At 39.8% G+C, this 27,183-nt stretch overlaps 1 protein-coding gene across 2 annotated transcripts in view; it reads right to left on the bottom strand.

Annotated features, from left to right (window-relative positions):
- Positions 1 to 354: 354 nt before the first annotated feature.
- The window catches only part of LRRC8B (leucine rich repeat containing 8 VRAC subunit B), a 73,520-nt gene continuing 46,691 nt past the window's right edge, over positions 355 to 27,183 (bottom strand). For both annotated transcript variants that reach the window (XM_068540253.1, XM_068540252.1), the window contains exons 2-4: positions 23,809 to 23,911; positions 19,078 to 21,242; positions 355 to 3,840 (exon numbers count right to left, since the gene is read on the bottom strand). In XM_068540253.1, coding sequence (XP_068396354.1) covers positions 3,568 to 3,840; positions 19,078 to 21,216 — 2,412 coding nt within the window. In that variant the 5' untranslated portion in view covers positions 21,217 to 21,242; positions 23,809 to 23,911 and the 3' untranslated portion in view covers positions 355 to 3,567. The remainder of the gene's footprint in view (positions 3,841 to 19,077; positions 21,243 to 23,808; positions 23,912 to 27,183) is intronic.

The following is a 27,183-nucleotide window of genomic DNA, read 5'->3' as shown; positions in this document are numbered from 1 at the left end:
AGTGGATTTACAGTTATATTCTCATGCTGTTGGTACAGATGAGGGATCATTGGATCAGCTCTAAACACTGCAGGGATGGGTCAAGTAGAACTACTCAATTAGGCATAATTATAGGCTCTGGCTTCCCCCCAAATAAATACATGCTCAAGTATTATCGCAAGTTCTCTAGCACACATATATTTTGTTACTATATAAATTTAAGGAGATGGGTGAGTGGAGAGGGAAAACAAAATACCTTATGTGGATGGGACAATGCTAAGAGAAAGTGACGATGGAAAGAGCATTTGATTGAAAATACAAGGAAATAAAGCTATAAATCCACAGAATAATTGTTTGATTATTTTAATGGTTTCTGAACCCATCAATATTATGCAATACTTTAGTTCAACATACAAAATTTGAATCATGAGACACCTGAAGAACAGAAACAAATATTTTCACTATCAAACAATAATGTTACACAGATAACTCACTGCAGCTCACCACAGCACACACATTGGAGCTATGCCACAACAATGAGACCTTGAGGATCTCTATTTACCCTGTTTAACACAAACATTTGCTAAGTGACAGTGAAACATGGTGATATCAGAGGAAAAATGAAGACTGAGGATGAAGAATGAAAACACCGTATCTATGTGCCACACAGATATACCCTGATGTATGTTAGTGAAGGAACACTACACCTTACAAGGAATGCTCAAAACCACTTAGGTCGCTGACCAAGTTTGAGCATTTAGTTTTCTTTTAACATTACAACTAAGAGAATAGAATACTCCATGATTACAAGTAAGGAATAAAAAATAATTAATATCCTAGCGTTAACCTACAACCTCTTACAACTTTGGAAAAATATTAAACATATCCAAAACTAATAAATTACATTTTGTATACATGGGCGTGTGTGTGTGCAAGCTCATCATTGTGTATCTGTGTGTGTGAAGGTAAATAAAATGAACCAATGCTAGCATAAGCCTTCAACTTTGTTCTGAATAACATCCATATTTACTTTTTGGAAAATGCACTACACATTCTTGGAAATCAAGCATCAACTAAAGTCTTAAAATTATAATTGAATAAACTTCATTTTCTTCATTTAAAATCCTCTTCCAAATTGAAGATCTGCTCCAACATTGCAGTAAAGGTGGCATCAAACACCATAGTTTTGTGTGTTAAGTGGTGGTTTCAGAGTTCATGGCATCAGTGCTACATCATTTCAAAAGTTACCTAAACACTGGAGTGTAGGATTGAAATAAAAAAGTAAACCTAAAAACTATGGCATCAAGAACAACAGAGTTTGCATTAGTAACCAAACCCTAGTGTTTGGAAAGACGCTTACAAAACTCATTTATTGATCCTGATAGAAATTTAGAAGGGTGATAAGGAAGGTTTGGCTAGTGACTTCTGCAGGTGAACAGAACTGGTGACTAGCCGGGAGGAGTTGTAGTTTGTCAGGGGAATAGTAGCAAATCTGAAATTTGTTTTAAAAACTCTTCCTTAAGAGTAAGATTTTTCATACACATTATGGCTAATTATATGGCCCAAAACATTTAAACGTATTTCCATGTATCATATTCATGTTCCAAACATAAGATAATCCTATCCAACACTGGAATCGGTACACATGACAATTCTATTGTGCAACAGAGACGTGAAACATTAAAATGACAATGAACTCAACATTGAAAAGATTGAAAATAACACAAAACCCTAGATATAGTCAGAATCCGTTTTCTGAAATCCTACAAGAAAGTTTCATCAGTTATGCCTGGCTCCCTGAGAACTTGAATGTTCTGACTAAAGGCAAGTTTTGGTAAGAATTGCATTTTTACACTGTTCTTTCTCATTCAGAATAAACAATAATGTTTTAGGCAGCTTTTGGTGTTTTATATTTTTTATAGCTATTACTCAAATTTCATCTGATGTGAACAATTCTTTTCTCTGAATGTTAGTCCAGGGGTGTGTGGCAGGTGAGGGAAGCTACATTTTGCCATAACTTAGACTCACTTTCATCTTTCTGGAAGGGACAAAGCAAGAAAAAACATACCATACAACACAATTCCATATTTACAGTACTCTTTACCCATAGTGTTTTCCAGTTTTGTCTAGGTGCAGTTAATAGATTACTTCATAGTTACATCCAAAATGAGACGGCATCACAATGCCTAGACCCATTAGAGAAAAACACATTGAAAATGTACATTTCCCCAAAATGAGTCAGTCGATTTTATTCATTTTATAATATGCATGATAATAAAAAGCCAAACACAAAGCTCTTTATAAAAAAGAGCAAAATGTATTCCAGAAAAGTTAGACAAAGGCATGAGATGGATTTGTTAACCAGATCTATTTCTTTGTGAGCTTTGAGAACTCATTTTAAGCACTGAATTTTAAGCTGAGTGTTTTACATTATAATCCTATCTAGAGATCATGCAGATGGAGAAGAAAGTATTTTGCTTAACTCTTACTTAATTTCCACAGAACGCTTTAAAATCAGTTTTAAAGATCCAAATCTGCACCTCTCCCCTCCATCACAGTTTTTGAAGTAATTAAGAATTGTACCCGTACAACAGCACAGCACTAGGGAAGAGAGAGGTAGATGATGTGGCCATCCTCTTACAAGGAAACCCCCCAAATATTTTAGGGCATGAAACACAAGGCTTTTGTTATCCAAAAGTAATTAGTTGCAGAGTACAAAAACATTTTGGAACAGAATGTGCACAAATATGAGAATCATAAGCAGCCAAAACCAAGTATATTAATAGTAAATTCTTAAAGAAAAGGATGTGTTCTCTGTACCTTACAAAAATTATTCTCACAGATTTTGAATCCAAGATTATACAATAAAAAATATTTGTATGTTTTACATTTAATATAAAAATCATTAGCAAATAAAAAAGGCTTTGATGATATACAAGAAAAAATTTGAGCATACATTAATTTTTAGGATGCCCCGAGGGTGACATGTCCTAAGAACTCTGCTCCTGTTCTATGCAAAGGCCAAAGGCAGGCACTTTCTCAGGGTTCATCATTGTTGTCAAGAGAAAATCAGATGGAGGAAGACTCAAAACAAGCTGGGACAGGAAGTAAAAATTAAGCCAGAAGGAATTCTGCCTAGCACAATGTACCCTGCCTAAAAATATTTAAGACCATAAATCAAAGACAGTGCTCAGTGTACATCAAGGGAATTTATGTTGATGAGTTTATGGTCTAGGTGATAAATATCAAAACAGGAAGTCAGTTAAAACAAGTATGCAAATAAGTAATACCTAATCTTCAAAAGATACAAACTGCAATGTAGAGATTCAATAATTTCATGTCCCCATTCCACCCTCCAAGCGTACTTCTTTTATTTCCATAAGTTAAAGATCAATTATTCACAAAACTTTAGTTCAGTGTTAATACTTTTTACCTGTTTAATTTAGGGATAGACACTGAGTTGCTTTAATAAGACATTTGGTTATAGTTAGTCATAATTATCCATTGTTCATCTTTATAACTTAGGAAAATTGAGTTCTCAGATAAAGCCCTGGAGTGTACTTTTAAAAAATTATTTTCCTCTTTAGGTCAACATTTATCTAAGCATGTCTGCAAACGTTCTGTTACAGGGGGAGGAAGAGTATTGAGCAAATTCTCCTCGACAATCAGACAGCTCCGTTTGAGGGACTGACATCCTTCCAGCTCAGGAGGAAGTGTTTCCAGGTAATTACCAATGAGCTCCAGGTGAGTAAGGTTCGCCAGCTCACCCACGTGAGGGGACAAGCTCATCAGGCTATTTTTCCCCAAAAGTAAACACTGCAGCTTTTTGCACTGAAACAGCCCATCTGGTAGCATCTCAATCTGGAAAGGGAAAAAAAGAAGCCAGTAAAACTGGTTTTTGATGGCCTACCATAATACATCTATTTATTTATACCCCTACCTTTTCCCCAAAACATTTCTAGACATTTTACAGAGGTACATATAACAATGATGATACACTTGAAGTAGATGGGAAAGATAAAGGAAAAATACGGACATCCTGACATGGAGTCAGGATTGAGGCTACCATGAACTTCTATAAACCCCTGCTGTGTATGGGTGGGCAACAGATTTGGCTCTGAACATTCATTCTAACAAGCAACTCTCAATTCTCAAAGGAAACCTAATCGGTTACATACTCATTGTCCCGGAGATAAAAAACAAACCAGTGACTGAGGAGAAGCCTAATTACTCTTGAGTCCTAGTCAGAAATCAGGGATCTCAAGAGTCCTCATAACGAGTTTACTGTATGGGATAATGAGCTATACCCTCAAAAACATCCCGAGAACCCACACAAGGCTATTTTTTAGGGTTTCACAGTAGAGACTGAAAACTTTACTCTGTTAAAAAAAAAGTTGACAGGAGTAGAGACAAGAAGATATGACAATCTATACAATCTATACAGGATATGACAATCTATAGATATAGATATACAATCTACAGATATACAACAGATATAGATACGCAATCTATAGATATACAATCTATGCAAGATATGACAATCTATACATGCACATTTCATTCCCCTCTGCATACACACTCACGAGTATTTACTCTTCTTCCTGCTCTCTGAGAGTTTCGATTAAGTCACACGACACAGAGAAATCATTTAAAATACGATAAATAGCCTGCAATTAGGTCAACTCCTACAGCTGCTCAACTGAACTGCTCCCCTATTTGGTGGGAAGGTTGCATTTGAGTTTCTAAGGGAGCCACAGTGTGTATATGAAATAGGGTTTATTGGGGAAAGACACCCAGAGAAGGGCTGAGCACACTCAATGTCCTCAGCTCTCATCCTGCCACTGACGGGCAAGTGCGCTCCAGGAAGAGCTAGCTGGATTGCATGCACCCCATCCTGTAACATTCCCCATATTTATATAGGCCTGGACCAGGCATCTTTGCAACTATGAAACAATGTAGGCTTCCTTTGTTCCAGAAGTGGCTTTGTTAGAAACAGGGATGAAAGGGGCGCTCCAGATTTCAATCTGCTCCTCTGATGGGCTAGTGTAGCCCCACTGAGCCAGTTCTCTACTGGAACTTCCGGGGCCTTCCAGAACTGTCTCTTCAAAAGGATAAACATTCCCTATACAGCATAAAAAAATTGGTCAAATTGCATTCAAAAATGCTCATTATGTTGGAAATTGCCTTCTCCTCCATCACCCACATATACACTCAGTACTGGCTATCCTTGAAAATAAATCTAATGATCACTGTTGCTAAGTCAGCCATGCATTATAGCTCATCATTCTACACCAAAATACTAGGTATAAGCAAAGGAAAACATCTACCCTTTTATTTCATTCCTTCTTAAGAATGCAGATGCAAAACCATAGATATGTCAATTTCAGTATAGAGATACGACAGAGAGATGAGAGAAGAAATGTAACCTCCTTCTGATTAGAGATTATCTGCAGCTCAAAAGTAGTGTCAGTGACGTACAAGTAGAGGGAATGATCAGTCCTGTGCAATGTGCTCAGGGTTGAGAGTGCCTGCTGGTGCAAAAGGAGTGACTTAGGCAAAGAGGCTGGGAAGAGGGAAGACTTGGCTCACCTGTATTCAGTGAATGCCTGCTGGGAGCCTCGTTTTGTGCCAGGTTCCCAGCTAGGCGTTGGGGATAAAGGGCTGAGCAAGACAGATGGGTCTTTAAGATCCACGCAGGGTCTCTCAACCTTGGCACTGTTGACATTTGGGGTGGGATAATTCTTTTTGTGGGGCTGTCCTGTGCATTGTGGAATGTTTAGCAGCATCTCTGGCCTCTACCTACTAGATGCCAGTGCCACTCCCCTCTCTAGCTGTGACGACTAAAGATGTCTCTAGACTAATGTCTTCCGCAGGGTAAAGTTGCTCCCATTTGAGAAGCACTGGTCTAACGGGGGAGAGAAGTATGAAACAATTATAGAAATCATTAGTCTACAATGGCTGTTAGGAAGAAGAGTGCCTTAACCAGGGCTGCATCAAGGAATCCCAATCTCCCTCATTCAGCTTCCAGGCCCCAGCAGGTGCCTTGCTTGATTGCACTGATTTCCTATTGAGTGAAGACCCTAAAGCCGTTGTCCTCATTCTTTTTCTGTCTGGCTGTCAACACTACCATGTCTCACCCATCTTCTTTCATCTCTTTGAATTTGTGATTTTAGCTTCTTCTCAGCCCCCAGAGTACAGGCGAGGGATTTCCCCAGGCAATGAGAGTGAGCCTCTGGGGTTGGCCCCTCAGTTGTGTCGTAAAAGGGAGTTAAGGACCGTGGTTAACGGCACACTTCCTGAGCGGTAAGTAGCCGTCTCAGGGGCTTTCTCCCAGCATCGTCACCCAGCTCAAGCACAGGGCCTTAACTCACGTACTGGAATTCAATTTTGCTAAAGGAGGCTGGGCAGCTGTGTTAGAGACTCAAGACTTTCTTTCAAGTCGGCAGTTTTATCTTGAAAAATCGACTTACAAATTTTGCCTGAGCCAATAAATTTTAAAAAAATGTTTAGATAGCATTTATTTATACTGAATTCATTTAGCATGCTCTTTCTTAAACCATATAATACATGAGCCAGAAAGGAAAAAATTTCCCCAGTGGACCACTGATTTCTTCTCAAAAAATCAAAAGAAATGTTTACAGACTATCAGATGATAAACTATATAAACAGAATGGTTTTATAGAATAAACTGTATTACATATATTTAATAAACTATGAAATAAACTGAAAAAAAAAAACTCACTATGGTTACATTATCACTCTATATCCTAGAATTTTCTGGCAACCAAATACTTTCAACAAAATGTATGGAAGCCCCCAGAACATCCAAGGAAGGATGGTTCTCATCCTACATTCATGGCTGACATTGATAATTAAATATTCCACTGTTTCTCAGAGGCTGGGACCTCATTTCAGAATTCTTTTCAGTGTCAGATTTCCTATTTTTCTGGCCATTGACACATGCTATCTCGGAACATGTCAACCTGAATCTATAAAATCCAATCATTTCAAGAAGCAAAGCTGAATATTTCCATATCTAAGTGGTAATACCAAAACCAACAAGGAGCATTGCCACATAAATGATCTGCAGAAGGAATTTCTACATTATTCACCTTCTGGGCTAAAGTCTTTGAGTTGCATTAAATGCAGAAATGGAGAAACTGGAAGACCTAGGTGTAAACTGGAGTGGTTCTTAAGATTTGAGGGAGGTTATTAAATCCTCCCCCTTTCCTGTGCTTCTCCGTCACATTCAACACCATCATCATCCAATTACACTTTGGCACTGGATAGAGGTGGATGCTGCCTCTTCCTCTCCCATCATCTACACACACCACTGCTTCCCGTGGAACATCATTTGGACTGATGCATCTGAGCTGTAGGAGAAAGAGCACTAGAGCAGGAGCCGGAACATGGGTTCCATCCCAGATCCATCACTGGGAGGCGTCGGACCTCAGGCAAATTGCTCGGAGCCTCAGTTTCAGTATCAGCAAAGTGAAGGCAGTGGACTAGAACAGAGATTGGCAAAGTTCTTCTCTAAAGGAGCGGAACAGTAAATATTTTAGGTTTTGCAGGGCAAGTGGCAAAACTGAAAATATTATGTAGGTACTTATAATAACAAGAGAGGAAAAATTTCATACATTTAAGTGATGTAATTAAAAATACAATAACACAATTCAGTACAATTTCTTCGTCATACAGGCCCACTAAGGAGAACAATGCAACTTATTCATGGACACTGAAATTTGAATTTCATATAATTTTCATATGTGATGAAATATTATTATTATTCTTTTGATTTTTTTCCCCAACCACTTAAAAATGTAAGAGCCATTCTTAGGTCAGGCTGTGGGAGGATCTGGCTCCCAGGCTGCAGTTTGCTGACCTCAGGACCAATGACCCAGAGTGTTCCTTTCAGATACAACAGTCTCTTAATCTATATTCCTACTTCTAAATCATAACGATTAAACCTTTCCACAGGGTTTTGTTTCTTGATTGTCCTCTCCCAAGCCTTGTGTATGCTACAACCAGAGCCTCCTTTGAAGGTACTGATTCAGGCTAACTAGCACCTTCAGGCTCAAGCCTCACCTCAGCTACTATCCAATGACTCAAACCTGAACTAGACTGGTAGAATTCAAGGCACTCTCCACCCTGACCCACCTTCTAAAGGCTCTCATCTCTTATTACATCTGCCGATGCCTGTTGCAATCCTCTGGGCATGACCTCTATCCTTTCACATTTCCCCAGTCAATGTTCTCAGGAACACTCTTCCCAAGAATTACCATGGAAAAGAACGCCTTGCTCAACTACGTGTGGCAAACGTTGCACACCATATCTCCCTCTTGGAGAAGCACAATGCATGTTCATATGTTAAAGTCTCTGAGGAATCCTGCAGCAAAAATATGCTAAAAAATGTTTAATTTTTTTGGTGATAAAACTTGTTACTATTCAGTGGAGTAAATTCTGGAGTGCCCTCTCAGTGAATGTCTGTCATCTGGGGGGCTGCCCCACATCTTCTATGGCCTGAGAATTCCCTACCTTATCTTGGTGGGACTCTTGGTGGGAAGCAGAGCCCACTTCAAACTAGAGGAACTGAAAACACAAGATCCTTGTGTTCCCAGATAACTTACAGCTCGAGTGTGAGCATTCTTAAGTTCTATCAGGTGCTCAGATGTGGGCCTTGTGTCACAAAGAAGCAGAAACCATGAAGAACCGATTTTGTGGGAGGGCAAGGGCCACAGTAGCAGCAGCAGCATTTTCAGGGTAGCATTGGTGCCCAGTGCTGGTATGGTCAGTGTCAAGGTATCTTCTTCATTTTGCTTTTCTACTATGATTTTGGCTGCATTTCTTTTGCTGTCTAACTTTGTGCTTGATTGTTTTCCAAGCTTCATTCTTCAGCCTTTTCAGTGATAATATGAGATACATGACAGCCTTTCAATAAATGTCTTTTCTGCTTAACCCCAGAGTTAGTATTTGTTGCCTCCATCTATAAGCCTGACACACTGCCCAAGTCTTTAAAAAAGAAGAGTCTTATATATACACTACCAAATGTAAAATAGATAGCTAGTGGGAAGCAACCGCAAAGCACAGAGAGATCAGCTCCATGCTTTGTGTCCACCTAGACAGGTGGGATAGGGAGGGTGGGAGGGAGACGCAAGAGGGAGGAGATATGGGGATATATGTATATGTATAGCTGATTCACTTTGTTATAAAGCAGAAACTAACACACCATTGTAAAGCAATTATACTCCAATAAAGATGTTTAAAAAAAAAAAAGAAGTCTTTAAAAACTGTTCTTTCAGGAATCTTTACCAACCTCCATTCCAAATGGAGGAATCAACTCACGTTTCTGAGTATATGCACATCTAAGTATTTATGCAGCAGGTCTGATGTTTTATTTTCTAATTTTTATAAATATTTTGGTCTACTTCATAGACTCATGAGAACCTTAAGGTTTCAAGAAGGAACCTTGAAATTAGTTAAATCCCTATATGAAACATGAATCCTTAATTCCCTTTAACAATATTCCTACCAAGTGGTTAACAATTTATATCTGGACAGTTTTATTAATAAGAAAATCACTTCTCCCTTCTCAAATGTTCATTCAGTCTTTGGACAGCTTTCTGAGGAAAGATGAGAAATCTTCTCCTGCTTGTCCGAGCTCTAACACTTGCAGCTACTCCCAGTAAGCCTTCTTTCCTATGTAATGTCTTCCAAATATTCAAAGACCAATATTGTGGACTATTCTCTCTCCCTTCCCTCCCCAGTACTTCCTATAATTAGGATACACTATCCCATCAGAGAGGAACTTTTCATCTCTCTGGTCACTGTCTTCTGAGTTCCAGTTTCTCCACATCCTTAGCAGGTAAGTCTCTTCATAGCTCTGATGAAAGTGGTCCTTACCCATTCAAAGGTGTCACGGTCATCATTATGGCCCGGAGGAAGCTCCACAACTGCTGGCTATCACACTTCTGAGACAACACAGCCAAAGACACCATTGTACTTCGGCCATAAACTATCTTCAGCATAAGACTTTTCATATGCTACCAAGTACCCTTCAAGACAAAATATGTCTGATACTAATACCTAGTTTCCCTTTTAGACACAATCAAGAAGTCAGTAAACTTGGTGTCAAAGGTACCAATGATCTTGAAGTTAACACTGAACTACAGAAAGCTGTTAACCTGCTTATACATTTAGATAATTCATGGCCCGTTGACAATTTAATCAGCCACGACTCAAAAATGTATGGAGTGGTCAGGAGGAGCTTCAAGATGGCGGAAGAGTAAGACATGGAGATCACCTTCCTCCCCACGAATACATCGTAAGTACATCTACATGTGGAACAACTCCTACAGAACACCTACTGAATGCTGGCAGAAGACCTCAGTCCGCCCAAAAGGCAAGAAACTCCCCACGTACCTGGGTAGGGCAAAAGAAAAAAGGAAAAACAGAGACAAAAGAATAGGGACGGGACCCGCACCAGTGGGAGGGAGCTGTGAAGGAGGAAAGGTTTCCACACACTAGGAAGCCCCTTCGCGGGCGGAGACTGCGGGTGGCAGAGGGGGGAGCTTCAGAGCCACGGAGGAGAGCGCAGCCACAGGGACGCGGAGGGCGGAGAGATTCCCACACAGAGGATCGGCGCCGACCAGCACTCACCAGCCCAAGAGGCTTGTCTGCTCACCCGCCGGGGTGGGCGGGGGCTGGGAGCTGAGGCTCGGGCTTCGGTCGGATCCCAGGGAGAGGACTGGGGTTGGCTGTGTGAACAGAGCCTGAAGGGGGCTAGTGCGCCGCAGCTAGCCAGGATGGAGTCCAGGAAAAGGTCTGGACCTGCCGAAGAGGCAAGAGACTTTTTCTTGCCTCTTTGTTTCCTGGTGCGCGAGGAGAGGGGATTAAGAGTGCCGCTTAAAGGAGCTCCAGAGACGGGCACAAGCCGCGGCTATCAGCGCAGACCCCAGAGATGGGCATGGGACGCTAAGGCAGCTGCTGCCACCACCAAGAAGCCTCCCGGGAGCCTGTGCAGCCCGTCACTGCCAGGGTCCCGTGATCCAGGGACAACTGCCCCGGGAGAACACACGGCGCGCCTCAGGCTGCTGCAACATCATGCCAGCCTCTGCCGCCGCAGGCTCGCCCCGCATCCGAACCCCTCCCTCCCCCCGCCCTGAGTGAGCCAGAGCCCCCAAATCAGCTGCTCCTTTAACCCCGTTCTGTCTGAGTGAAGAACAGACGTCCTCAGACGACCTACACGCAGAGGCGGGGCCAAATCCAAAGCTGAACCCCAGGAGCTGTACGAACAAAGAAGAGAAAGGGAAATCTCTCCCAGCAGCCTCAGGAGCAGTGGACTAAATCTCCACAATCAACTTGATGTACCCTGCATCTGTGGAATACCTGATTAGACAAAATATCATCCCAAATTGAGGAGGTAGACTTTGGGAGCAATATATATATTTTTTTTCCCTTTTTCTCTTTTTGTGAGTGTGTATGTATATGCTTCTGTGTGTGATTTTGTCTGTATAGCTTTGCTTTTACCATTTGTCCTAGGGTTCTGTCTGTCTGTTTCTTTGTTTTTTTAGTATAGTTTTTAGCGCTTGTTATCATTGGTGGATTTGTTTTTTGGTTTGGTTGCTCTCGTCTTTCTTTCTTTCTTTTTTTTTTTGATTACTTAAAAATTTTTTTATTAATAATTATTTTTTATTTTAATAACATTTTATTTTATTTTATTTATTTTATTTTTTTATTTTATTTTATTTTATATTTTATTTTACTTTATATTTTATTTTTTATTTTATCTTATTTTATCTTATTTTATTTTACTTTATCTTCTTTCTTTCCTTCTTTTTTTTCTCCCTTTTATGCTGAGCCGTGTGGATGACAGGCTCTTGGTGGTCCAGCCAGGCGTCAGGGCTGTGCCACTGAGGTGGGAGAGCCAAGTTCAGGACATTGGTGCACAAGAGACCTCCCAGCTCCATGTAATATCAAACAGCGAAAATCTCCCAGAGATCTCCATCTCAACGCTAAGACCCAGCTCCAGTCAACGACCAGCAAGTTCCAGTGCTGGACACCTTATGCCAAACAACTAGCAAGACAGGAACACAACCCCACCCATTAGCAGAGAGGCTGCCTAAAATCATAATAAGGTCACAGACACCCCAAAACACACCACTGGATGCGGACCTCCCCACCAGAAAAACAAGATCCAGCCTCATCCACTAAAACACAGGCACTAACCCCCTCCACTAGGAAGCCTACACAACCCACTGAACCAACCTTAGTCACTGGGGGCAGACAGCAAAAACAACGGGAACTATGAACCTGAAGCCTGCAAAAAGGAGACCCCAAACACAGTAAGTTAAGCAAAATGAGAAGACAGAGAAACACACAGCAGATAAAGGAGCAAAAAAACCCACCAGACTTAACAAATGAAGACGAAATAGGCAGTCTACCTGAAAAAGAATTCAGAATAATGATAGTAAAGATGATCCAAAATCTTGGAAATAGAATGGAGAAAATACAAGAAATGTTTAACAAGGACCTAGAAGAACTAAAGAGCCAACAAACAATGATGAACAACACAATAAATAAAATTAAAAATTCTCTAGCAGGGATCAATAGCAGAATAACTGAGGCAGAAAAACAGGTAAGTGACCTGGAAGATAAAATAGTGGAAATAACTACTGCAGAGCAGAATAAAGAAAGAAGAAAGAAAAGAATTGAGGACAGTCTCAGAGACCTCTGGGACAACATTAAACACACCAACATTCGAATTATATGGGTCCCAGAAGAAGAAGAGAAAAAGAAAGGGACTGAGAAAATATTTGAAGAGATTATAGTTGAAAACTTCCCTAATATGCGAAAAGAAATAGTTAATCAAGTCCAGGAAACACAGAGAGTCCCATACAGGATAAATCCAAGGAGAAACACGCCAAGACACATACTAATCAAATTATCAAAAACTAAATACAAAGAAAAAATATTAAAAGCAGCAAGGGAAAAACAACAAATAACATACAAGGGAATCGCCATAAGGTTAACAGCTGATCTTTCAGCAGAAACTCTGCAAGCCAGAAGGGAGTGGCAGGACATATTTAAAGTGATGAAGGGGAAAAACCTACAACCGAGATTACTCTACCCAGCAAGGATCTCATTCAGATTTGACGGAGAAATTAAAACCTTTACAGACAAGCAAAAGGTAAGAGAATTCAGCACCACCAAACCAGCTTTACAACAAATGCTAAAGGAACTTCTCTAGGCAGGAAACACAAGAGAAGGAAAAGACCTACAATAACAAACCCAAAACAATTAAGAAAATGGTCATAGGAACATACATATCGATAATTACCTTAAATGTAAATGGATTCAACGCTCCAACCAAAAGACAGACTGGCTGAATGGATACAAAAACAAGACCCGTATATATGCTGTCTACAAGAGACACGCTTCAGACCTAGGGACACATACAGACTGAAAGTTAGGGGATGGAAAAAGATATTCCATGCAAATGGAAATCAAAAGAAAGCTGGAGTAGCAATTCTCATATCAGACAAAATAGACTTTAAAACAAAGACTATTACAAGAGAAAAAAAAGGACACTCCATAATGATCAAGGGATCAATCCAAGAAGATATAACAATTGTAAATATTTATGCACCCAACATAGGCGCACCTCAATACATAAGGCAAATACTAACAGCCATAAAAGGGGAGATCGACAGTAACACAATCAGAGTAGGGGATTTTAACAGCCCACTTTCAACAATGGACAGATCATCCAAAATGAAAATAAATAAGGAAACACAAGCTTTAAATCATACATTAAACAAGATGGACTTAATTGATATTTATAGGACATTCCATCCAAAACAACAGAATACACTTTCTTCTCAAGTGCTCATGGAACATTCTCCAGGATAGATCATATCTTGGGTCACAAATCAAGCCTTGGTAAATTTAAGAAAATTGAAATTGTATCAAGTATCTTTTCTGACCACAATGCTATGAGACAAGATATGAATTACAGGAAAAAATCTGTAAAAAGTACAAACACATGGAGGATAAACAATACACTACTTAATAACCAAGAGATCACTGAAGAGTTCAAAGAGGAAATCAAAAAATACCTAGAAACAAATGAAAATGAAAACACGATGACCCAAAACTTATGGGATGCAGCAAAAGCAGTTCTAACAGGGAAGTTTATAGCAATACAATCCTACCTTAAAAAACAAAAAAAATCTCAAATAAACAAAGTAACCTTACACCTAAAGCAATTAGAGAAAGAAGAAAAAAATAACCCCAAAGTTAGCAGAAGGAAATAAATCATGAAGATCAGATCAGAAATAAATGAAAAAGAAATGAAGGAATCTATAGCAAAGATAAATAAAACTAAAAGCTGGTTCTTTGAGAAGATAAACAAAATTGATAAACCATTAGCCAGACTCATCAAGAAAAAAAGGGAGAAGCCTCAAATCAATAGAATTAGAAATGAAAAAGGAGAAGTAACAACTGACACTGCAGAAATACAAAGGATCATGAGAGATTACTACAAGCAACTATATGCCAATAAAATGGAAACCTGGAAGAAGTGGACAAATCCTTAGAAATGCACAACCTTCCGAGACTGAACCAGGAAGAAATAGAAAATATGAACAGACCAATTACAAGCACTGAAATTGAAACTGTCATTAAAAATCTTCCAACAAACAAAAGCCCAGGACCAGATGGCTTCACAGGCGAATTCTATCAAACATTTAGAGAAGAGCTAACATGTTTCCTTCTCAAACTCTTGCAAAATATAGCAGAGGGAGGAACACTCCCAAACTCATTCTACGAGGCCACCATCACCCTGATACCAAAACCAGACAAAGATGTCACAAAGAAAGAAAACTACAGGCCAATATCACAGATGAACATAGATGCAAAAATCCCCAACAAAATACTAGCAAAAAGAATCCAACAGCACATTAAAAGGATCATACACCATGATCAAGTGGGGTTTATCCCACGAATGCAAGGATTCTTCAATATATGCAAATCAATCAATGTGATACACCATATTAACAAAGTGAAGGAGAAAAACCATATGATCATCTCAATAGATGCAGAGAAAGCTTTCGACAAAATTCAACACCCATTTGTGATAAAAAGCCTCCAGAAAGTAGACACAGAGGGAACTTACCTCAACATAATAAAGGCCATATATGACAAACCCACAGCCAACATCGTCCTCAATGGTGAAAAACTGAAACCATTTCCACTAAGATCAGGAACAAGACAAGGTTGCCCACTCTCACCACTATTATTCAACATAGTTTTGGAAGTTTTAGCCACGGCAATCAGAGAAGAAAAAGAAATAAAAGGAATCCAAATCGGAAAAGAAGAAGTAAAGCTGTCACTGTTTGCAGACGACATGATACTATACATAGAGAATCCTAAAGATGCTACCAGAAAACTACTAGAGCTAATCAACGAATTTGGTAAAGTAGCAGGATACAAAATTAATGCACAGAAATCTCTTGCATTCCTATACATTAATGATGAAGAATCTGAAAGAGAAATTAAGGAAACACTCCCATTTACCACTGCAACAAAAAGAATAAAATACCTAGGAATAAACCTACCTAAGGAGACAAACTACCTGTATACAGAAAACTATAAGACACTGATGAAAGAAATTAAAGACGACACAAACAGATGGAGAGATATACCATGTTCTTGGATTGGAAGAATCAACATTGTGAAAATGACTATACTACCCAAAGCAATCTACAGATTCAGTGCAATCCCTAGCAAACTACCAATGGCATTTTCCATAGAACTAGAACAAAAAATTTCAAAATTCGTATGGAAACACAAAAAATCCCGAATAGCCTAAGCAATCTTGAGAAAGAAAAACCGAGCTGGAGGAATCAGGCTCCTGGACTTCAGACTATACTACAAAGCTACAGTAATCAAGAGAGTATGGTACTGGCACAAAAACAGAAATATAGATCAATGGAACAGGATAGAAAGCCCAGAGATTAACCCACGCACATAAGGTCACCTTATTTTTGATAAAGGAGGCAAGAATATACAGTGGGGAAAAGACAGCCTCTTCAATAAGTGGTGCTGGGAAAACTGGACAGCTACATGTAAAAGAATGAAATTAGAACACTCCCTAACACCATACACAAAAATAAACTCAAACTGGATTAAAGACCTAAATGTAAGGCCAGACACTATCAAACTCTTAGAGGAAAACAGGCAGAACACTCTATGACATAAATCACAGCAAGATCCTTTTTGACTCACCTCCTAGAGAAATGGAAATAAAAACAAAAATAAACAAATGGGACCAAATGAAACTTAAAAGTTTGCACAGCAAAGGAAACCATAACCAAGACGAAAAGACAACCCTCAGAATGGGAGAAAATATTTGCAAATGAAGCAACTGACAAAGGATTAACCTCCAAAATTTACAAGCAGCTCATGCAACTCAATATCAAAAAAACAAACAACCCAATCCAAAAATGGGCAGAAGACCTTATTAGACATTTCTCCAAGGAAGATATACAGATTGCCAACAAACACATGAAAGGATGCTCAACATCACTAATCATTAGAGAAACGCAAATCAAAACTACGAGGTATCACCTCACACCAGTCAGAATGGCTATCATCAAAAAATCTACAAACAATAAATGCTGGACAGGGTGTGGAGAAAAGGGAACCCTCTTGCACTGTTGGTGGGAATGTAAATTGATACAGCCACTATGGAGAACAGTATGGAGGCTCCTTAAAAAACTAAAAATAGAACTACCATACGACCCAGCAATCCCACTACTGGGCATATACCCTGAGAAAACCATAATTCAAAAAGAGTCATGTACCACAATGTTCATTGCAGCTCTATTTACAATAGCCAGGATATGGAAGCAACCTAAGTGTCCATCGACAGACGAATGGATAAAGAAGATGTGGCACATATATACAATGGAATATCACTGAGCCATAAAAAGAAACGAAATAGAGTTATTTGTAGTGAGGTGGGTGGACCTAGAGTCTGTCATACAGAGTGAAGTAAGTCAGAAAGAGAAAAACAAATACCGTATGCTAACACAAATATATGGAGTCTAAAAAAAACAAAAATGGTTCTGAAGAACCTAGGGGCAGGACAGGAATAAAGACGCAGATGTAGAGAATGGACTTGAGGACACAGGGAGTGGGAAGGGTAAGCTGGGACGAAGTGAGAGAGTGGCATGGATATATATACACTACCAAATGTAAAATAGATAGCTAGTGGGAAGCAGCCGCATAGCACAGGGAGATCAGCTGGGTGCTTTGTGTCCACCTAGAGGGGTGGGATAGGGAAGGTGGGAGGGAGGGAGATGCAAGAAGGAGGCGATATGGGGATATATGTATATGTATAACTGATTCACTTTGTTATAAGGCAGAAACTAACACACCATTGTAAAGCAATTATACTCAAAAAAAAAAAAAAAAAAGGCTTGTTCCCTCATGGAGTAACCCTAAGCAGCAGAACTGAAGAGTATTGGGGTATTATTCTTCCTACATATATTCAGAGATTGCTTAATAAAAGCGTGTTAATCTGTTCACACTGGAAGAAAAGAAAAATTTATGGAGTGATTTAACTGTACAACAACTTGGTGAAACCAATGCCTTTCAAAAGAATTATTTATATTTTTTATTATAGGTTTAACAACAGAAAAAGTGTAACCAAAATACTAGTATTAATCAACTGCATAATTAAACGACCCTAATGATAAATCTCTAGACCTGTAGTTTTCAAAGTATGGTCACCAGACCAGCAGCACCAGCTTCACCTGAGATTTTTAGAACTGCAAACTGCAGACCTACTTACTGAATCAGAACCCTGGACTGGGGCTCAGCAATCTGTGTTTTAACAGGCCCTTCAGGTAATTGTGATGTAAGCTGCTAATCTAGATCAATCTTAAAGGAGTTTTAAAACCTCATAATCCTTTAAGACATGAAGATGTTTTGTTTACTGTATAATGGGTTCTATCCTTTTACATATGAATATAGTCATAGAATTCTAAAAGTCAGTATGAATTTTGCCTCATTCCCCAACTCTCTGGTATTTTTCCAACAGTCCATGGTTTCTGAAAATACTGTCTGGTGATTAATATGTTTACTAGCCAACACCATGCTTGTAGCTATATTTAACATGAAATATGAATTATAAAAAGTCCAGGAGATAGTACCTTTTTGGGCAGAGCAGAAGAAGATAGTTCCCATTTTTAACTAGAGGACGATCACTTTTATCTTTTGGCAGACCTGATTTCTGACAGGTTTTTTTTTCTTCTTCGCATATGGATGTTACCATCATTCTCTTGCCCTTTCAGCCAGCATGATTTTTTGTCTTTTTCCTCGTCCTTCACATTTTAACCTAGGAAACTACTCATTTATTTTGTTTTTTCTTGTTTCAGCAAAGTTAAGTTTTCCTTAACTTGGCTTTACTGTTGCAAATTATGGTTCATTTTTAAAGCACAGATGCTGGAAAAAGCTTCTAAGGAGCCTTAGTGTTGCATTATAGAACCAGGCCTTTCATTTTGAATTGTCTTTCTAGACATGCATGGAGATTTCAAGTCGTTCTTACTGTATCACAAAAAAGACTTATGAATAATTCATGATCACAGTATTTTTAACAAAAAGTTCTCCTATGACAGATTTGGAAGCTGAAAAGTTTTATGAAACTTTCTAAATACTTAAGACTTTTCCAAAATGAAAGCAAGCACTGCCATAACTAAGTAATTAGTTTAAAGCACGTCAATTGTAATGTTTATGTAAAAAACAGAGAAAGAGGATAAAGAGAACACTTGTTGAGTACCTACTATGTGCCATGAACTGTGCCAAATGCTTATATATTTTTTCATAAAATCTCCATGACAACTTGTAAATTAGATGAAAAACCGATGCTCAGTGTTTTGATAATTTCTCCATGGTCACATTTCTAGAAGTGGTAGTCAGGCCGAGCTCGGGAGGCTTAGTATGACTTAAAGTCCATTATCTTTAACTACATCACACACTGCAAACAGCAGATGCTCAAATGACTGGCCGAATAAAGGGCAGAATGGATTTACTTACGTTGTTGTTGGTCACAGCAAAGTACTGCAAATTACTCAGATACTGGATTTCTTCTGGAATGAAGGTCAGGTGGTTACAGCTTAGATCCAAATAATGTAGTTTGGTGCATAGGAAAAGCTGCAGGGGCAGATTCTCAATGTTATTATGGTCCAAAGAGAGCTGCTCTAGATTAGATAATGCCCCAATCTGGGCCGGAATATAAGCGATGTTATTGTGCCACAACTTTAAGCAGGAAAGATTCTGGAGATGCTGAAAGCTAATGATCTCTTCCACAGTTTTAAGGTTATTTTCTTTGAGGTTTAACTCATGCAAATTGTTCAGACTGAAAATGGAGTGCGGAATGCGTTCCAGGTCGCAGCTGATCAGCTCCAGGCTTTTCAGATTGACCATCTTTTTCAAGTTGTTCAATACAACCAGCTTGCTCCCCTCGTTATCCAGGGACAACTTCTGCAGCGAAGGCAGGAGGTCTGTAATGACTTGTGGGATCCGGGAGATGCTGCTCTTCAAGTAGAGGGTCCTCAGGTTTTTCAAGTCCTGAAAGCCCTCCAACTGCATGGTACTCACCTGCTCAGGTAGAACACAGCCTGACAGGTAAAGTTCCTTGAGATTCTTCAGGTGAAATACCCAGCGTGGAATTTTCCCCATTTCAGTAAATTTCAGGCGGAGGATTTTTAAATTCTCCTCTAGAAAGGCCAGGGCAGGATGGTCGACCACCAGGGACGAATGGTACACGTGGAGCTCCTTGAGGTTGACCAGCTGCGAGATTGCAGAAGGCAGCTTGACCTCAGGGATCAGCTCCAGGCTTAGCACTTCAATTTCTGTCAGCTCAAAGACATTGTCTGGAAGACCGTTTAGCATGAAAAGATGCAGTTCTATCTTGTCCTGGGAATTTTTCACAAGCTTACTTTTCAGTTTCTCGACCGTCCATTCGTTGTTGAGGTTGATCTGTTTCAGTTTGTTCTCGCTGACCTCCGACAGGAATATGGAGAAGCGTTTGGAGTAAAGGGGATCATACTGATCCGCCAGATGGAGAATGAAGGCGAAGTCATTCTTGACATCCGGGATGTCGCTGTAGTTGCTTTTTTCTCTCAGCGCCTCAAAAGAATATTGCTTCAGAGAATTCCGCAGCATCCACCACAAGCTGTAGGAGGAGGTAAGACCATAGAGTATAACCAAGATGACATAAAATGAAGCCAGGACCTTAAATATTTCTGCCAAGGAGTAGACGCACTGGTAGCGCTTATATCCAGTGAAAGCCTGCACATCCACTGAACAGTCAATTTCAAGAGTAATGTAGGTTAAAAAATACGGAACGTAAGTTATGATGAGGACAAACAAAATGACTTTGACTATTATCTGCTTCAGATACACTCTATAAATGATATCCTTCTGTTCCACGTGCATGCGGAACCTCTTCACTTTTTCAAAGATGGCTTTGGCCTGTTCGCCCTCCTTCTTGTCCAGGACGCTAGAAGTTGGGCTTTCTATGCCAGCTGACTCTAAGCCAGGCTGCGGGTAGGGCAATGACTGCTTGTTGCAATCAACATCAGCTGAGCACCCTGAGGGAGAAAGCAAAACCTTGGACTTGGAGAGCGTCAGGGGCCTCACTGACTGCTCAGCTACCGTCTCTGACAGGGCACGGGTGGTCCACGGAGAATCGAAGCACTTGTGAAGGATGGCCACAAAATGCTCGAGCCTGGAACTGGTACTGGGGTAGTTCAGCCAAAAGTTGCTGCAGGCTGCAAAGATGAGCGTGTGCAAGAGCACCAGGTAGGGAAAGAACTTTGCGAACCAGTGGAGCTGCTTCTCATAACACACGGCGTCGATGTAGGAGTACTGCTGTCGGTGGAGGTCGTTCTGGATTCTGAGGGGGGGCGGAAGCGGCGTCCCGGGATCGGAGGACGTGTTCACGCTGGCTTTCAGGACGTCCCAAGGCACGGCGCAGTGATTGTCGAATTCCACCTTACACGGAAGACAGCACAGAACCCTGCTCTGTGTGAGCTGGAGGGCTCCAGCCAGCACGGCCACCAGCAGCATGATCAGGGTGATGTAATACCAAAAGACGTCCCACCACGGTTTTAGGATGTGATAAGACGACTGGGCGTCTGCTAAACATTTTAGCTCTGTTAGTGTAATCATGACTTTCCCTTGTAGGAGGACAGAAACTGGAAGAGGAAAATAAAAGAAAAACCACTGAAGCAAGTACCCCAAATAAGCTTAAACTCTTAGGCTTGTACATAACCAAGTAGGATTTAGCTCAGGGGCAAAACCTGGGAAGCAGGGCTGATGATCAAAAGGTATCCAAGTTTCCTGGTTTCATTCGAAACCTTAGGCTATGCCAGCTGAGCACTGTGAAGTCCCTTAGATGAGAGACCACTTGGTGACAGCCAGATTGGATCTGTAAAGGTATTTATTTGGTGCAGGACGTGAAGCAACTATCTAGTTTCCTCCTGCATCTTCATTTCATGCTAAGCTACCAAAAACCAGAAGCCGGATTTTCTTGAATCAACATTAGGGAAACTTGCTCTTATGCTACTAATTTCTAACGGCCACATTTTGTACCTTCCAAATGGTCTGAATAAGCTCTCTTTCACATTCCACTCCCAAGTCTGGAGCATTGGTTACAGCCTAAGAGTTGTGTTGCAACCATGACAAGGAACTTCCTTTGAGCAAGCACTGCTTTATAAAATTATCCCTTAGGATTAGAGGGATGTACCAATTCTATGTTCAGAACAAACTGTGATTTAATACATTATCTCCTTTCCCCCCAAGCTCTTGCTTTGTAACTTACGTTCACATCCAACTTAGAATATTTAAAAGCTGGCACAAAACGGTAATGGCTTAAAAAATGGATGGGGAAGAAGGCCCCAGTTACAACACTGTGGAAGGGACTCTCTCTCATGTTTAATGTTTTGATGGCAAAGTACTAATAGTATAAATGATTAAGGGCCCATGCTATTACTATTTTTGCCTTCAGAAAAACAAGGTGGATTTTGCATTTTCATATTTAAAGTATTCAGACAATGCTCTTTACAGAAATGATTTATGTAGTATTCAGCCTTACCTAAATCGTTTAAAAAATTGTTAACTAGTAAAATCCAGACCACCTATAAGATGGCACAGAGTAAGACAGATACAAGGAAATATTTGGTTTATAACAATTCTGGTTAAAAAAAATCACAGTAGCATGGTCATCTTTGCTGGTGGTTCAGCTGCAACCTTCATCCATGGACTTCTCTTGCACTTTTTTGAGTCTTAAGTCTTATCATCTTTCCTGGGTCTGAGTTTCTCTCTCTAGATACCCTAGTACTGGTAGCACCCCTAAGAAAAACTGTTTTGCTTTCATTAGTCTTCCTTCAAGGGACTGGTATCCTGCCTTGAACCCTAGAATCCCATTACAGAGGCTCTGATACCTATGAATAAGTGTCTTTTCTTTTGCTGGTCAGCCCTAACATATTCCTGACCATCTGACCCTGAACCCTATACCTTCATGCTCTCCCCCTTGCTAGGGCATCCCAGGATCCTTGATTTTAACTACTAGCCTGGAGCACCACTTTCCACCTGCATACTATAGGATGCAGGTGGAAAGCACCACTTTCCACCTGCATCCTATAGTATGATGATGGCCATCATCATACCATATGGATTCAACTTCCTCTTAGGACATATGGCTTGATTAAATAATTTTCCAGGGCTTCCTTCCCTTACTCTAGTTTAGTGGGTCTATTTCTAACTCTCAACTCCTCCCCTTCTGCTTCACTCCACTGCAGTTAATCATAACTGTGTGTCAAGACAAGACAAAAACCAAAAACAAGAGGATTATATGCGACAGATAGAAAGTCTGGGCTTAGACCCCAAAATACCATCAACATGACGGGAGGCAAGGAGGGCAGAAAACATTGCTGGATGAACATGTGAAAAATACCTAAGGATTTTAGTTGACATGAATGCATGCATTAAGCTAATTGTGTCATAGCTATTACGCAAAATATAGCTATATGCTATCTTTACGCTAAATATAGCCATAATATGACTATAATCTGTGGCCATATTAAATCATGAACCCAGATAAAGGGTCAACAGTCCTTCTGTGTCTGCCTGGTAAGATCACACCTGTAACCCAACATTCAGTCATAGGTTAAAGACTAATCGGGCAACAAAATAATCAGGAGCTACTTGTCTACGAACCATTTCCTATGGAGGAACACAGGTAATTGATGATATTCAGCTGAGATAAAAGATGACTAGGGGAACCTGAGAATTTATCTTTACATTTTTGCAGGACTACCTCTTGGATTAAAGAATAAGTGGATTTGTTCCAGAGGCAGAACTAGGTGGGTGCACATTTTAGAAAGTGACATCGTGATTTAATTTGTAGTGGAACATCCATAGAAATAGTTCTGTGAGATAGTTCAGGCCCTTCTCCTGCCAGGGAGAGCTGAATAAGATGACCATCCGTCAAGGATGTTGCAAAGGAATTTCTTGTAATGGATAAAGAAAGTGAACGAGATCATCTCTAAGGGCTCTGCCAGCTCAAATTCTATGGCTTTATTTGTCCCCTCAAAGATGCTGGGAGTTATATTCATTTCAGATACACAACTGAAATTGTAGAAGAATGTAAACACAAACAGCTCTAACAATAAGGGTATTTGACAGACAGCAAATATTTATTCAACAAAGAGCACAGGTCAACATTGGCCAAAACAATATACTTTAAATATTTATACTTACTATAATGAAAAAAAATGAATCCAATAAGTTGACTGTGCTTCAGTCAGGAGGCCTACACCTTTTGAAATTTCTTAGACACACCATCTCTGTGATTGTCTTCATTCTGTGAGAAAGTATAGATATCTTGAAATAGCTGTGGTCATCCAAACAAACAAAATTGGAGATACTGTCGTTAGAGACCCTCTCCATCATAAGACATTACATGGCAAGTGGATTTTCACAGACCAGCTGACTTTTCACACTGGGAGACATTCTGGCAAGGCTATTTATATAAGACCCCATCCACATACCAGATTGCGCCCAGCCTCTGAACTTCCTTAACTTACAGAGAAGTTTCTACGGAAATTTAGATGTTAACATATTTTAAAATGCTGTATCTACAACACTTAGCTTTTTCCAAGCAGTCTCCATATGCTAATTTCGCTCATTCAATCCTCATACACAGTTGGTCTTATTTGCATTTATCAGATGGCCTGTCAAACCATATAATTTCTGTACTTTATCATACATCTAACCAAATGAGACTCAGTGCTCTTAAAATTTAGCCTACTGATTCATTAAATATAGTTACAAGTTAATAACTTTTTAAGACACAGCTCAGAAATATGACTGAAATTCTCTGAAATTATGACATTATTAAATGTAGCTACCCTTTATATTAAAACCTATTGGTTTTTGTTCCTTACCTTATAGGTTAATAAAAGTCATTTTTAGCATCTACTTCAATCATTTGCAATAGCTTAAATTACATATATACTAATTAGTTTGAAATGTGAGAACATTCTAAAACACACAAAATTTTTAGTTGGGTGTGAAAATTGCATTTTTTAGTGCCTATGTATCCTCTGAAAACTTGTTGAGAAGGTTTATATATTTGCCTGGAAGATACAATCCTTTTCTGGTTTATTAAGTACTCAAAATCCAGCTCAGAGTACTGACCCCAAATTGTATTTACGGTATTTTTAGCAATACTCTTGTAACCTTGTCATTTTCAAAGATCAAAGAGTTAGCATGTCTGAAATTTACTTTGGACTTACCAATCCATGTGTAAAGCCTTCTTTATAATTACTACTGAAGATCAAATTATTTTGCAGGCCAGAAAGCACAGTTAGTGTGTGACAATTCAGCTGTGTATTAATTCATACTTAGCACCACTGGAATATGAGTTTCTTATTCACAATTCATTTTTAAAAGACTGACAACGTATGATACACAACTGCATTTATGTGTAGTTAAGCACAATAAAGACATTTGATCTGTGAAACATATTACATATTCTTCCACTGCATTGCATCTGTAATGTGCCAGGAAAGAATTTATTGCATAACTCCAGAATGCTACCCAGCCATCATGATACTTCCTGCACAATACAGTTTCCTTTAGATATTGCAGATACATTTTCTACTTTAAACACAAAAAGAAAGAAGAGTCACAAACCTCCAACTACAGTAGTATTTTAAAATAATCAGAATGAGAAACTACTATAACTAACCTGTTAGTGAACCACAACTGACTACAAGTTCGCCATATTTATTCTTTCTTATTTTTATTTTATTTATTTTATTATTATTACTTTTTATTTGGCTGCATTGGGTCTTTGTTGCTGCGTGTGGGCTTTCCTCTGGTTGCGGCGAGCAGGGCCTACTCTTCATTGCAGTGCGTGGGCTCCTCATTGCGGGGGCTTCTCCTGTTGTGGACCATGGGCTCTAGGCATGCAGGCTTCAGTAGCTGTGGCACGTGGGCTCAATAGTTGTGGCTCACGGGCTCTAGAGCACTGGCTCAGTAGTTGTGGCGCATGGGCTTAGTTGCTCCATGGCATGTGGGATCTTCCTGGACCAGGGCTCGAACCCGTGGTCCCCTGCATTGGCAGGTGGATTCTTAACCACTGCACCACCAGGGAAGCCCTGCCATATTTATTCTAACTGAGAATTATTTGTAAAGAATTTTTCCTGTTCATCTTTTTAAGAACTATAAACTTTTCCTCTAATCATCTAATTCAGATTTCCTTTGATGAGTTCCTTGTCAATAAGAGAATAAAAATCTGTTATCAATAATCTAATATCTGTTTTCCTACTTTCAAAATACTTTCATTTACATTAATTTGTTTCATACCTACAACAAACCATTAAGATAAATATTATTCTTCACATTTTAAAAAAATATTTATTTATTTATTTTTGGCTGTGTTGGGTCTTCGTTTCTGTGCGAGGACTTTCTCTAGTTGTGGCAAGCGGGGGCCACTCTTCATTGCGGTGCGCGGGCCTCTCACTACTGCGGCCTGTCTTGTTGTGGAGCACAGGCTCCAGACGCGCAGGCTCAGTAGTTGTGGCTCACGGGCCTAGTTGCTCTGCGGCATGTGGGATCTTCCCAGACCAGGGCTCCAACCCGTGTCCCCTGCATTAGCAGGCAGATTCTCAACCACTGCGCCACCAGGGAAGCCCCTTCACATTTTAGAAACATGGAAAATAAGGCAGGCCCAAAGGAGTTATCTTGTCCAAGGTGACGAAACTGGCAAGAAAGAGCAACAACTAGAACCCAGGTCCTCAGGCTAAAATCTCAGGCCTTGTCCACACCAGACCACACTGTCCAGACCATTCAATCCAATTAAGCCAGTCTGAGTTCTTTCAAAAGCTAAGAAAAAGTTGAATATTTAACTCCCTCCCCTAACTGCAATGGACTGAATGTTTGTGTCCCTGAAAAATACATATTTTGAAATCCTAATCCCTCAATGTGATAGTATGAGGAGGTGGGGCCTTGGGAGGTGATTAGGTCATGAGGGTGGAGCCCTCACGAATGAGATTAGTGCCCTTATAAACGGGACCCCAGAGAGCTCTCCTGCCCCTTCCACTATGTGAGGAAACAGCAAGAACGTGGCCATCTATGAACTAGGAAGTGAGTTCTCATCAGACACTGAATGTGCTGGTGCCATGATCTTAGACTTCCCAGCCTCCAGAAACTGTGAGAAACAAATGTTTGTTGTTAAAGTCATCCACATCCAGTCTGTGGTAGTTTGCTATAGCAGCCTGAAGGGACTAAGACATCAACTTACCCCAACATCTGCATTATAACTGGGTTCCATTTTAATCTTTGAAAGATAAGGATACAAAGGATATAGCTTTCCGCAATGTCTCCATTTACATACTATATAATCTGCTTTCTCAGCTAGACTTTTTCTACTGAACATTTTCCACTGAACAATTTAAGACTTTATATAAATATATAGCATCTGGATTTAATGATGTATGAAAAGTCTCAAGCATTCCTATATGTTAAATGATGTTAATTTTTCTAATTGAAGTGCTTAACTGGAGAGTTAGAGCATAGCTGTCCTTTGTCATTACAACGTTTAATACTGTTTGTGTGTCCAGGAAATTT

Source organism: Eschrichtius robustus, chromosome 3, assembly GCF_028021215.1.
Source record: "Eschrichtius robustus isolate mEscRob2 chromosome 3, mEscRob2.pri, whole genome shotgun sequence".
NCBI classification, from domain to species: domain Eukaryota; kingdom Metazoa; phylum Chordata; class Mammalia; order Artiodactyla; family Eschrichtiidae; genus Eschrichtius; species Eschrichtius robustus.
The sequence above is the reverse complement of the archived record's forward strand: the minus strand, read 5'-3'. Positions and strand labels throughout refer to the sequence as shown.